Genomic DNA, 12,406 nt, shown 5'->3' on the forward strand with positions numbered 1-12,406 from the left:
TATCTACACAGTTCAGGCTGCTTTGCATTTTGTATATAAATGACTATTTGAGGTTTACAGTCTTGGCATCTAGTCTTACAGTATATAGCACTTAATACAAAATAAACTGGAATATCACAGAGACCGTATAATTGATATTCTGTCTGTCAAATGATGATCTTCAGCACTGTTCTGTATCAGAAGCGGTTTTTGTCACCTACTAAAATTTGAATCAATATGTTTACATTGCTAGCTCACATTTCTAGTTAATCAACTACCAGAAATTCTGAAGGAATTGATACAAGTCAGCACTGACCTTTGTAATTCTCAGCAAGAAGCCCATAAGATGATTCTTCAGAGGGAATGAAGCCTTTCCCTTCAGGACACAAATCAGTGAATTCAGCTACGAGAGAGGGAAAAAACAAAAATTATGCTGTCCAGAAAAACCTACTTGCATATACTTGCTATATACATGTTTCAGGGCAGTTTGAGAAATCTGAGGCAACCTACACATCTATGCCATCATGCAAACCTTCAGCTAAATGGGTGATGCTAATTCTACAGTTCAACTTTTTGCTGCTCTCGGCACTACTAGCAGAGGAAGCTTTGAAAAACAGAGCTAGGATACCCAGCTATCACAGAGCTGAATGTAAACTCATTTATCTAGCTTCTTGTCTGAAGAATATAGTCCTCATTGGGTTACATGGTGCATTGGTGTTATAACAATGTCAGTAGCAAAATTATTGTAATTAAAGGGAGTTTTGGCCTTTCTGAGCTACACTGCAAGTTGTAGTGTAGACACATCCCAACTGAGATACAACCCTCTGTGCATGGACTTCAGTGAAAACAGTAATTAACTGCAACAGGAGAACATCGTATGGGTAACAGAGGATAACTGTTTAAAGTGTCTTGGAGACTGTACAGAATCAAGTAAACCTATCCAAGCAGAGTGTTTACCTAATGTGCTTCATTACAGTTTCACTGATCTTAAACTACAGCTAAAACAGGAACTAAACAAGATGATGCATACGAATAGAAATTAATGTTTAGTATTTAATATAAAGAAGTTTATGCATGTTCTCTTTTAACGCGATTTTTTCCAGATGGTTCTGAATTTCAGCCATCACTGTTTATATTTCAAGTATTGTTTTCAGTATTTGTGACAAGTATCATATGGCTGTGTTTTTCTAATTTAATATTTAGAGGTTACACAATAGTCTGCAGACGGCATGATTAGCTGTACTGATCAGTAAGTAGGAAAATGTAAAACTATCATAATATATATCAGTAATTCATAGTAATGTAGAAACAAGATTAAGAAAAATAACTACAGACTCAAAAACATGTGATGCTTACCTTTGTTTTCCAGCTTGTGGAAAAAAAATCTAACTAAAATGATGTCATTGCATCTATACCTTCTGTGATAATCCATTTTTGTTTAAAATCTATTGGAGATAATGCTGCATGGTAACATTTTATTCTTATGTTTACTATGGCAAAGCAAATGGATTTAGACTAGATCTAATTATTCCTATTGACTTTTCCTCTACAGAAATCTCTCCTGAAAAAATCATGGCGATATTCTACGTAATATGGAATCTAATGTGAAAGCCTCTGACAGCAAAGCATACTAAAGTTAACAAAAATACAGTGCTTCAAAAATTTACATGTGGATGGACAGCTTCATCTTACCAGTTCCAAAGACAGGGCATGGGAAGATTTCACAGTTATCACCCCAGCCAGCACCCAAAGTACAGCAGCATTCTTGTTTGGTTACATTGGACGCAAGCACATTGTCACAGAAGTTAGCATCGTTCAGATTGTAGTAGCACTCCTTCTTTCCATCTTCATGTTGATCAGGCTCTATTGGCAATTCTAAAAGTGAAGAGAACGTCTGTGTAAGATGTTAGGTGAAATAAATAGATTTGTTTTACAGGAGAGTCATGTGAGTCATGGTTCTGAAGTCACCACAGTGAAGAATAGTGTTGCCTGGTTGAGAAGAAAATAGCTACAAATTCTGTTTTCACCTTTTTGTTCTTGGGAAGAATGGTGGGAGTTCATAACTGTTCTTTTTCAGACCCATTCTGAAATTTTTCATACTTGCACTTCCTTCACTTTCAAGCAGATCTACCTGCTGTCATGGCTAACTATCTAGCTATCATGCCCAACGCTGTGCTTTTCATGTATGAACCTTGATGCCCTTCACACACATGACCAAACATTACACAACCTCATTTTACAGATAAAGAAGGTAAGGCATAAACTGGAAAGAACTGATTCTCCAAAGAATGAACATTTCCTTTTGATTTTACTGGGGAAAAAAAGCACAGTCCATATTTGAAAACAAAGCCCTTTAAGATTTTGGCAAAAGTAACCGTGCAAATCTGCAGCAAGCAGAGGAATATAATACAGATGTCGAGTTAACTGACTCTGCGTTTTACTTTAAAATAGCCTTTACAGGCATCCAGCCAAGAATTAGTATTTTTTGCCCTTTGCAGTTGAGTGGGTCCTCTCCTACTATATATACATAAGGACTTGAGGAAAAACACTCTTTCCCATAGATCCAATAAAAGATATTAACAGTCAAAAACTTTTAAAAGCAAGGCACTCCTTAAGTACGCGAAGGAGTGAGTTTGAAAAGAAATACACAGTTTAAGCTTCTATATTTTCAGAATCCTGTCCATCTAACCTTGCACTTGCATAAAAATTCTCTTCAAGAGCTCAATAATAGAAACTATCACATAAAATTGTTAATCGCACTTGATCAGTATGACAAACTCTTTATGTGCCATCTGTAAGGTAACTGAGCAGCTCACATTTATTAATCAAAACAAAAACTTTGTTCTTTAGTTTTAGATAAGCCCTGAGGTGATTTGTTCACTCCATTTTCTTCTTGTGAAATGCCTCATGCCTAGCACTTAGTTTAGAAATACTGAAATTCATAAAAAAACACTACAAATAATTGCATATTGATTGATTTTCCACTGTTTGAGATTTCATCTGTTTCTTTTCAGTCTGTTGCACAATATGCCAAGTGGCAGAGAACTGTCAAGCAATGTATCCAGGTGGGAATTAAAACTCAAGGCTGCCAGCGTACAAACTCATTGTGTAGCTGGGAGAACCACGTACACTTGACCACTGTGTCTGTTTGCCCCTTCCTCTGGCCGTCTCACAGAGGCAACGCTCAGCCTCTTCGCACAAGTTACAGAATGCATCTTTTTCCTTGTCCCCTCACGTAAGAAAAAATGGCTGTGAGGTGGGATCTCAAAGGCAGTGATTGCCTAACAGATGCTGAACGAACTCCAGCTCAGTACCTAAAACCCATCCTGCCTTCCCGGCAGGATGCAAGCAGGTGAGACAAGGCAGCTTTATTGAGCATGCAAATAACAGATTCATTTTCAAAAAAGCAGTAAGGATTGCCTGTTACTGCAGTCTAATAGTATGAACGTGTGTAATAGTTCTTTTGGCTTCTCATTCCAAACAGACAATTAGATTTATTTCTATTTTCCTCAGAAAAGCGCCCGTGTCTGTTTTTGGAGATTGAGGAGCTGGCAGACTCCTCTACTCAAATGTAGTACAATGTTGCCACCTACAAGGCACATTTTCCTTTGCTCCTTTGCCAATATAACTAAGTTGTACATTAAAGGAAACACCCAACTGAGTGCTTATTTCATCTTTGTTAGTTTAGTCTGTGGTCTCCCCTCATCAGATAATTACAATTTTCCATAATGTGCTGAATTTCATAAAGTACGGTGGTTTTGTGGTATCAGCTGCTGTCCAATAGGAACCAAGTTAAGACTATCGTGTGTCACAGAAACTAGGGAACTAAATCTGTTATTCCAAGGTGAGAGAGCAGTACTTGAGCTACCAAATTATACATTTTCTTTGGCTGTCTGCCATCTGTCTAACTGAATCAAAGCCAAAAGCTTTTAGCAGGAGAAAATGCATGGCACTTTTCATGCTGTTTACCAGAGAAAGAACACCAGAAGCTGCCCCAAGAGGGAGGGGAGACAATCTCATGGTGTGATTGTTTATTCCCATTTTACATATGATGTGTTGGTTTTTCCTCCCATTATCTGTTCAGCAGCTTAAAGGTCTGTTGTTTACACAGCTGTGTCTGAGGGTTAGTCAAGCAGGCTTCATGAATGTTTGGAAAGCAAATGAGACACAAGTTTTATTATTATTTTTTTAAATCAAGATGAGCCTACGTCTACAAGCTTCTAATTTCTTTCATACACTATTAACCATTTAGTAAACAGGTTGTTTCTGAAAGTGGTTTCAGCAAGTATTTGGACCAAATATGATAGGAAATGGACTTGCTATTTCATACTGTTGCTTGTTTTGTGTTTTTTGCTGTTGCTAGAAAACGTAAAATATTCCTCTATCTAAGGCACTCAGGTAAAGTAATTTTATCAGGTTGATACAACTGTTAAATTAGCAGCCTGGAAGACAGAATCTATCTGCTGCTAGATGCAGCATGAAGTATTTGTCAGAAATAGATTTATAGATCTTAATGTAAGCTTGATCTAACAATATGCTTCAGTATGTGACCAATGCAAAAATGCGCATTAGCGTTACAGGATTCAGTGGGTAATTAGGACATTAGTATGTAATTAGACTGTAGCATACACATTTATTTATCTAGGTAACAGTTTGAGACAAAGCCTTAAAATAAATTTACCTGATGAGATCTTTTCTACCTCATACTTATCTCTTAATTGCGCACAGAATCAGTGATGTAGTTGTTAAAGTGAAAATGTGGGAATCGTTACAAAATCATGACTTCTAAAACTTCAGCAAAGACTCGAGTGACTGAGCATGAGTAACACACTTTCTGAGCTCCATTTTCAGAAATAAAGTAAAAATGTATTGGTATGTGCCTACAGTCAAGGTGTAATCTTACGGATTTCTCAACTGGCTCCGCATGTGGCAATCTACACCACCTAATGCGTGTGTGCAGTGCATTACAGACACAGGTATATACGTATGTAATTCAGCAAGTAGTAAAAGTGATGCATGTTTACAAATGGTATCTGAGACCACGTCCTCATAGATGACGGAAACTCAGATTGTGATATAGCTCAACCACCTCCCTGGGGAGCCTATTCCAGTGCTTAGCACCCCTTTCTGTAAAGAAGTTTTCCTTGACATCCACCTAAACACACCCTGGCGCAACTTGAGGCCATTTCCCCTCATCCTGTCACCTGTTGGGGTTCCTGCTCCAGCTATCTTCCTTTTTTCATTCCTGTAAGCCTGAATTTTTCTCATGGGATTTTGTAGAAGTTTCAGCTTGTCAGTCAGCTGTTTATGGTATTTCACAGGCAACATCTTGAGTGCTGCTGAGTGCTGTATTCAACAATCTAAATACTTGTTGCACTTGGGTCACAGATGTTTCAACCTTGTTTACAAGTCAGTGATACCACAAAATAGCCACAGCTTTTTAAGTTCTGAAGTCTGCATCCAGCAGAGTCAGGTTTTTTAAAGCGTTCAGAAGCTACAACTGACTACAGTGTAAGAAGAAAACAGAAAAATACCAAGATTTACATTCCAGAGGGGGAAAAATGTGCAAGTTAATTCCTTTGTTAATTGTTCTCTGTTGCTCCCTATACTGAGTTGCTTCTAGATCAGTCTAGAAAACTGGAGGCAAATCCGTGAGTTCAAAGTTTGTTCTTAAAGAGTGTATTTGCAGTAGTGTTTGCAACATCCAGAACACCTGAATGAGACCTCACAAATCTTTGAAGATGGACACTGAGGAAAAACAGGACAAAAGATGGAGTAAAATGTGCAAAGGGTGCACAGGCACTGACAATTCAGTGTTTAGGCTTTCCTAATCACCTTTTCTGAGGCCTCACATTGGTACTATTTAATGCTATGAGAAGACCACTATATACAAAGTTTATTTTTAATCATATTCTCCCTTGAACATTGCCTAAGAATACCAAGAGGTCATTGTAAAGAATAAAAAATAAAAAGAATAAAAAAATCACTCATGCTGTACAGTTGATGTCGTATCACGTTTCATTGTCACAGCACAGCAAATATGAGATTGTTTGATCTTAACTGCTCCAGGTGTTCACTGTTATTACCAAGGCTGTTGGTATAAAAAACTTAACAGGTACTTCTGGTATATTTTCACTGCTAACTATGCATTGCAAATATTATTTAGTCCTAGACACAGCTTCTCTCATGCACACATATTAAGGACAACAAAGTTTTAGTTTTCTGTTATTAACACAAGAATTTCTACCGACTTTTCCTTTGCACGGGTTACATATTCACTGAAAATCATGCCAAGCATTCAAAAATCTGCTGGTATTTTACCTGGTGAGGTACGGAATCGACACTGTCCGGTCATGGGATCGTACTCCTGGTTTTCATCAGAACACAGGCACAGGAAAGAACCATCGACGTTTTCACAGAGGGCTTCGCCACATACCCCGCTCAGCATTTCACATTCATTCACATCTGGGAGAAAAGGCAGAAACATAAATCAATTCAAAGCCATTACTGACAGTTTATTCTTTTATCTGCTGTATCTGTGCCAATGTTGTCTGCCAGATTTCAGATATGATCTCTGGGGAAGGATTAAAGCCTCACTAATACCTAAGTGGGCTCATAAACAAGTAGTTAGGCCCTTTGAAATAAAGGTACATGAAAGCCACTGTGTAGTTTATAAAAATATTGGTGCTGCTTGTAGACTGGAACACCAGTTTTCTTTTGTTGCTTTTTGGGGGGGTTGCTTTTTCATTTCTAAATACTTTCTATTTTTTTATTTAAATATTTATATTTAATATATTTAATATTTTCTCAGCACTGTTTCCTTGAGCTTTAAGATTGAGTCTCATTTCATTTGTTTCCTTAAAAGAGCTACTACAATCAAAATTGTTCTCTTTATTATCAAACTTCCAGTAAATGCAGGGAGGGAAATAAGTGCTGTGATACAGACTGCGCTATGAAAAGACAGTTCACTTTTCATCTCAAAATCCCATTTTTCCAGTGAACATCCACTGAACAATGAAATCTCTGCCTGCACTTCCACTGCATATATTCTGTATCTGTGTGAGTCCCCACAGGCTGCTCTGCAGCCCACAAGGGTTATTTTCCTACACAAATTTCCTCTCCCACTTTCAGATGCTCCAAAGTAATAACTGTGACTGGCCAACTATTAAACAAACAGAAAAATCCACATATTTTTAACATGGACTCCACATACCTACTAATTAGTCTACCCTAAAATGCTTACTGTTGATGGGAGTGTTGTCTGCTGTTTAAAGAAAGGTCACCAAATACTCTCAGTATGACTTTATTCCCTTTTAGGCTGTGAAAGTTTACCAAGGAAAACTACTTAGTGTTTCTACTAGTGGCAGAATCTGAAAGTTATAGTTTCTTCATTATGGTTCAGAAATATCTATAATTGAGTACAGACTAAAGTGTAATTTGTGAGGCAGTCTTTTATCCTTTTTGCAGAAAGAATGAAAATCTACTCTTGTGATCGAACACTGCTTTGTATATGTTTACTTTTTATAAGTATGCATTTTAACTTTGAAGAACGTTGCCTGGTCAGGAACTTACATTTTTCCTAAAATTCTTCTGCTAAATAACCTTCATTGAAATGTATAAACATTTTACAATTGTCCGCCGTATTTCCAGGACTGTGTGTATATTAAAGAAGGTAAGAACTGAAAGACTGAGTTTTGTCCTAATTCTGGCTTGAAGAAATTGTTTAATGAGTACCTTTCCTTGACCTGGTACTAATTTTCTATTAGAAACTTGTGCTGCCTCAGACACTTGTTAGGACCAACCACTGCTATTAACAACAGACAGAGAAACCCATTACTTAAAAAGAAACGGGTGCTATTTACACATGTATGAAAATCTCACACCTTTTCATGGTGATGGGTGTCTTTCCTGGGGCTTGAAGTCAATGTTAAAATATGTTCAAATACAGTGTGCCTAGGGAGGCGTGCCATCTAATTCAGTCTGCATGTACCACATGCCAGACTTTATTTCCTGTAGGAGGTACTACAGAGTTCTGGTTATTCAGTTGAGAGACTAAACAGATGTTGCATTTAAATAGATTAAAGCATTAAATTCACTCTGTCAGGATTTATACCTGTGCATGGTTGTGACATTCAGAAACAGCATGTTTTCTTGTGTTTTTATCTTTTTCTAGGAGAGAAAATGAGTGGTTCAACTTATTTACTGTTGGTTTCTGTACAGTTCTAGTAACAAGTTCTCCCCACATGGCTAAACAGTTATATTTCCACCTGGCACAGTGTTCAGTGAGCAAAGCACAGCTCAACTTTCTTTTGTTAGCACATGACACAACTTCAGTAAAAATGATGAAAAAAGAAATACGTTCTTGTCAGGAAATGCATTTTGCTTATCAGCTGCTTTTTACTTGCTAGAACCTTATAAGAGAGACCACTTGCAAGTGGGAACTCACCTGTACACCCTTGCCCATCCTGTGAGTCCTGATAGCCCTGGTAACAGAGGCAGCGGTAGGAGCCATCCATGTTTTCACAGAACCCGTGGCTGCCGCACACTGTGCCATTCACACATTCATCAACGTCTGCAAAGAAGTATTTAACATCAGCCATGTGACAATCAAAACAGACATTCAAGAGGAGCGCAGGAAAACAACTAAAGGGCTGCTTTTGCAAACAGATAGCTGTAATGCCTCTGCACAGCAGAAAGGAATACACGAAGGACAGACCCGAAATCCTCAAGTGAAGTAGGAAAACATAAGATTTTGGGAATTGTTTCACTGTTAATTTCACTGGAAATACCTCATGTCAGACAATGATTTTCTTTCAACCGCCTCACACGTGTTTCACCAACCTGCCCAACCTTGGCATGAGGGTACATAGCACAGAATAAGACACAGTTTAAACGCAACCATCTCTGCATTTCCTACAGGTTCTGCCAGCGTAGTGTTACACAGTCAACAGCATATGTGAAACTGAACCCCTCGTGCAAGAAGTGCTCAAGAGTATGGTTACATTCCTTTTGCAGAAGTGCTGAACGCAGGCCAAAGAGTTTATGTGGGACTGAGAAGTGCTGAACATATCTCATTCTGGCACTTGGCACAGAAGAAAATTTTGTGGTGCATATGTAAGTGGCAAATATCCACAGCATTCACCTTCTGGTTTTAATCCTCAATGTTTACACATATGAATAATCTTACGTAGGTAGGCAAAGTAATTACAATGCCGGCATGCTTTCTATACCAGCCCTTTCATTTGTAGTTCCCATTTGTGGTTTACTGGTCTTACAAGTCACTGCATGAGTAAGTCTGTTCTTGACTCAGCTGCCCACCAACCTGTAATGAAGCAGAGCTCCTTGTGACAGAATGTGGTTTATTTTTGTAAGTGCATTACAAGTGCTAGGAATATATTGTTTTTATCTTCACTCGAATCAAGACCTAAAACCAAGGCTATGACCATCTGTGGTCATTTAAGATGTCATTGTGTGTTTTTCAGGAGGAAGAACATTAGCTTAAAAAACTGAGAACCTGCCAAGATACTAGGATCAGTACCTTCTGCTTTCTGAATTCCTCTGCAGTTTGAAGTGGAGAAGTTGTTGCTAAATTTCTTTCCTAGAATTCATTGTGACTAGTAAGTAGGGTTGCTGTTCACCCAAAATTATGTTCTCTGCTGTGCCTCTAAGATAATCACATTTTAAATGGTAAAAAAAAAAAAAGTGACACACTTTTGATTTACCTAGTTATTAGCTAGATCATTAATCCTGCTTATTAGAGCAGACCATGTGATGGAGCCTACCACTACCGTACCTTGAGCCTTAGGCACTCACTGAACTCAAGGGCTGGTAGGACTGAACCCTGCATTGACACAGAGGATGTGTTTGAACAGGTGAGCAGCACTTTTTGACAGGTTTAGAACTGCATATCAATTTTCAAGACCAGAAGAGAGATCCACAACATATAGCCTGGATTCTTAAATTAATAAGTTAAAAAAATACCTCTGGTTGTTCTTTTTTACTGAATAAATTGTGGAACTGTGTACTTTACATAAAGGCCTCTAATATAATTTTAAGGTTGTGTAAGTGAAGGAAAACTCACCTCTCACTGAATTGATCCACTGGTTAACAACATTCAGCTAAAATGCAAATTTCATGCAAAAACTGGATGTACTAAATACTCTGAAATCTTTCAGACATTTATGAATATGATCAATTGTATTTTAAAAACACTTGCAGATAGAACTTGTGGAATATTTTATTTGTTTTGTTGGTTTTGTCAGTAGAAGTTTTTACGAGCTTCACGTCTTGATTTATTAAACAGACAAAATAATTAATTCTATAAAGTGCAATTTGTATTTGGCAAAGAATACAATTGCTACTATGTTTATTCTGAAAGAACTGAATGTAAAAATTAGAGTGCTTTTTGGATACTGGACTTCTTGAAGTCTGCCACTAACCCTCCTCATTAGAATTAATTCAGCAGTAAGAGCATATAACATATATCTCCATTAAAGACACCGTCAAAGGTGAAAGGTCAAGTATTCCAATGATGGAATAGTGAAACGATGCATATAGAGTTACTGGGAGAATGGAGATAAAACTTGTACACCAGCAGTTACAGTTGTGTTTTTGTGAACCTTCACTTTTGCTACTGAGCACTAGACCTGCATGACATATTTCAGGTTAATTTTTAGTCTCATGACCGTCTGGAGTTTCATATATCTGGTAAAAAAAAAAGTCTTAACACTATATCTTTTATACAGAAAACCCTGCTAGGGGAATTCAAATTGAGTAAGCAGTGGTGGATTGACAGCCAGGAATTTAAGAAAACAGACAATAATGCAGTGCTTGTATTTTTAGTGGCCAGCTATAGTTTAATAACAGACGTTCCTGAGCCACAGGATGTTCACACTGCTGAAAGCCCAGACAGGAGAGACTACAACTGGGGATTTTGGAATTACATGAATTATAGTGTTTCTTTTACTGAATACCTAAATATTAAAGAAAACAGATAGGAGAATGGATTGTGCTCTTCAATAAACTAAGGTCATTGACTAAGGTCACTGAAAATCTGCAGAAACAAAATTTGGGATTGTAGCAGGTGTCGTAATATAGTATAAATAGTACATACTATATCCGCAGGAGATGGCTTTGTTTTTAAAAAAGTACACAGTCTGAACATGACTGGATCTTTCAGTGCATGGGAAATTACAGAGAAGGTCCAAGCACCAAATATTTTTCCTTGTCTAGACAGCTCACTCAAAGGATGCTTGTTTTTCAGCCGGAAAGGGCATTTGTTCCTTTAATGACGCTGTAAAGCATGAGCCTTGTAATTGGCAATTCTCTTGCTATATAGAGACAGAGCAAGGGAAAAAATTAAATATGAAATAAATACATCCTATGTCTATGCAGTGACTAAAATAGCTCTCTAATTATAATTGTTTTAGAATGCATGACTCAGTGCTGCCTGCTATAACCAAAACTCCTTTGATCTAAAATCATAGAGGTGTAAAGAAAGGCAATGCTCATGCACTCAAGCCTGATCCTACTCAACTCAACAAGCCATTGCTGTTTTCTGCCAATGTGAACAAGGTGAAGGCATATTTAACCTCAGGCACAAATATTTAAATCTCACTGGTATCAATTTACATTGCAAAATTTCTGTCAGGTCAGTTTTGTATGCTGCTTAGAAGAACAGCTGTGGTTCTGAGACTTCCAGGGCTGTCCTTAACACTCCCAAGTTAAAATCAGGACAGTGAATATCTGAATAAAGAAAGATTGGTCATCTGGAGGCAATGATTGAAATACTGTGATATGGTAAGATAGACTCTTGTTTTTCCCTTTGTGTTCCTATTTCTTTAGTGTCCTGTTAAAAAGCAGTTGTTGCCCTAACACTTCTCTAATCAGGAAACATTAAGAAAGTTGGTGAAGTTTGTGATTATTCTTTATTCATTGTGAAACAAAGCTCACAGGGGCACTCTGGAGATGAATGCCTGAATCCAACTTTGGCAAAAGCTTTCTTACCTCAGTATTTAATCAGAGACTTGTTGAAAATTAAGTTGCTTACTGCATAAAATTTGCAAGATGGCAACTGAGGGCAAACAGACATCGCAAAGCTCTAAAGGAATATGTAAGTTATTTTGGAATGCCTGCTGATGCTGACACTGGGGCTATGGGCTTGGAGCAGAGAGAGGGAAAAGTGAGGGAGCCACTGAGAAAGATGAGATTTGACATGAAAACAGAAGAAGCGCTTGGTGCAGGGCATTGACTTTAGCATCAGATAACCTCTACGTTGAGTTTTTGCCAACACAGTTGACTAGCAACCAGCTGAGTAAGGTATCTATAGGAACCCCAGAGAGCTCCACAGGGAGCTATGGAGTGCTCTAAGAGCCTCCTGTTCTGAGAGCACGGCACAGTGAAATTGCTGAGCCTGGGGCCATGAAGC

At 37.9% G+C, this 12,406-nt stretch overlaps 1 protein-coding gene across 1 annotated transcript in view; it reads right to left on the reverse strand.

The window, feature by feature from the left end:
* Window positions 1-12,406, reverse strand: part of LTBP1 (latent transforming growth factor beta binding protein 1) — a gene marked incomplete at both ends in the record, with an annotated part of 180,805 nt that overhangs the window by 20,148 nt on the left and 148,251 nt on the right. The window contains 4 exons of the mRNA XM_079550558.1: window positions 296-382; window positions 1,672-1,854; window positions 6,301-6,444; window positions 8,426-8,551. Of these exons, the coding sequence (XP_079406684.1) occupies window positions 296-382; window positions 1,672-1,854; window positions 6,301-6,444; window positions 8,426-8,551 (540 nt within the window). The remainder of the gene's footprint in view (window positions 1-295; window positions 383-1,671; window positions 1,855-6,300; window positions 6,445-8,425; window positions 8,552-12,406) is intronic.

This window comes from Tetrao urogallus (genome assembly GCF_951394365.1).
Source record: "Tetrao urogallus genome assembly, chromosome: 2".
Lineage (NCBI taxonomy): Eukaryota > Metazoa > Chordata > Aves > Galliformes > Phasianidae > Tetrao > Tetrao urogallus.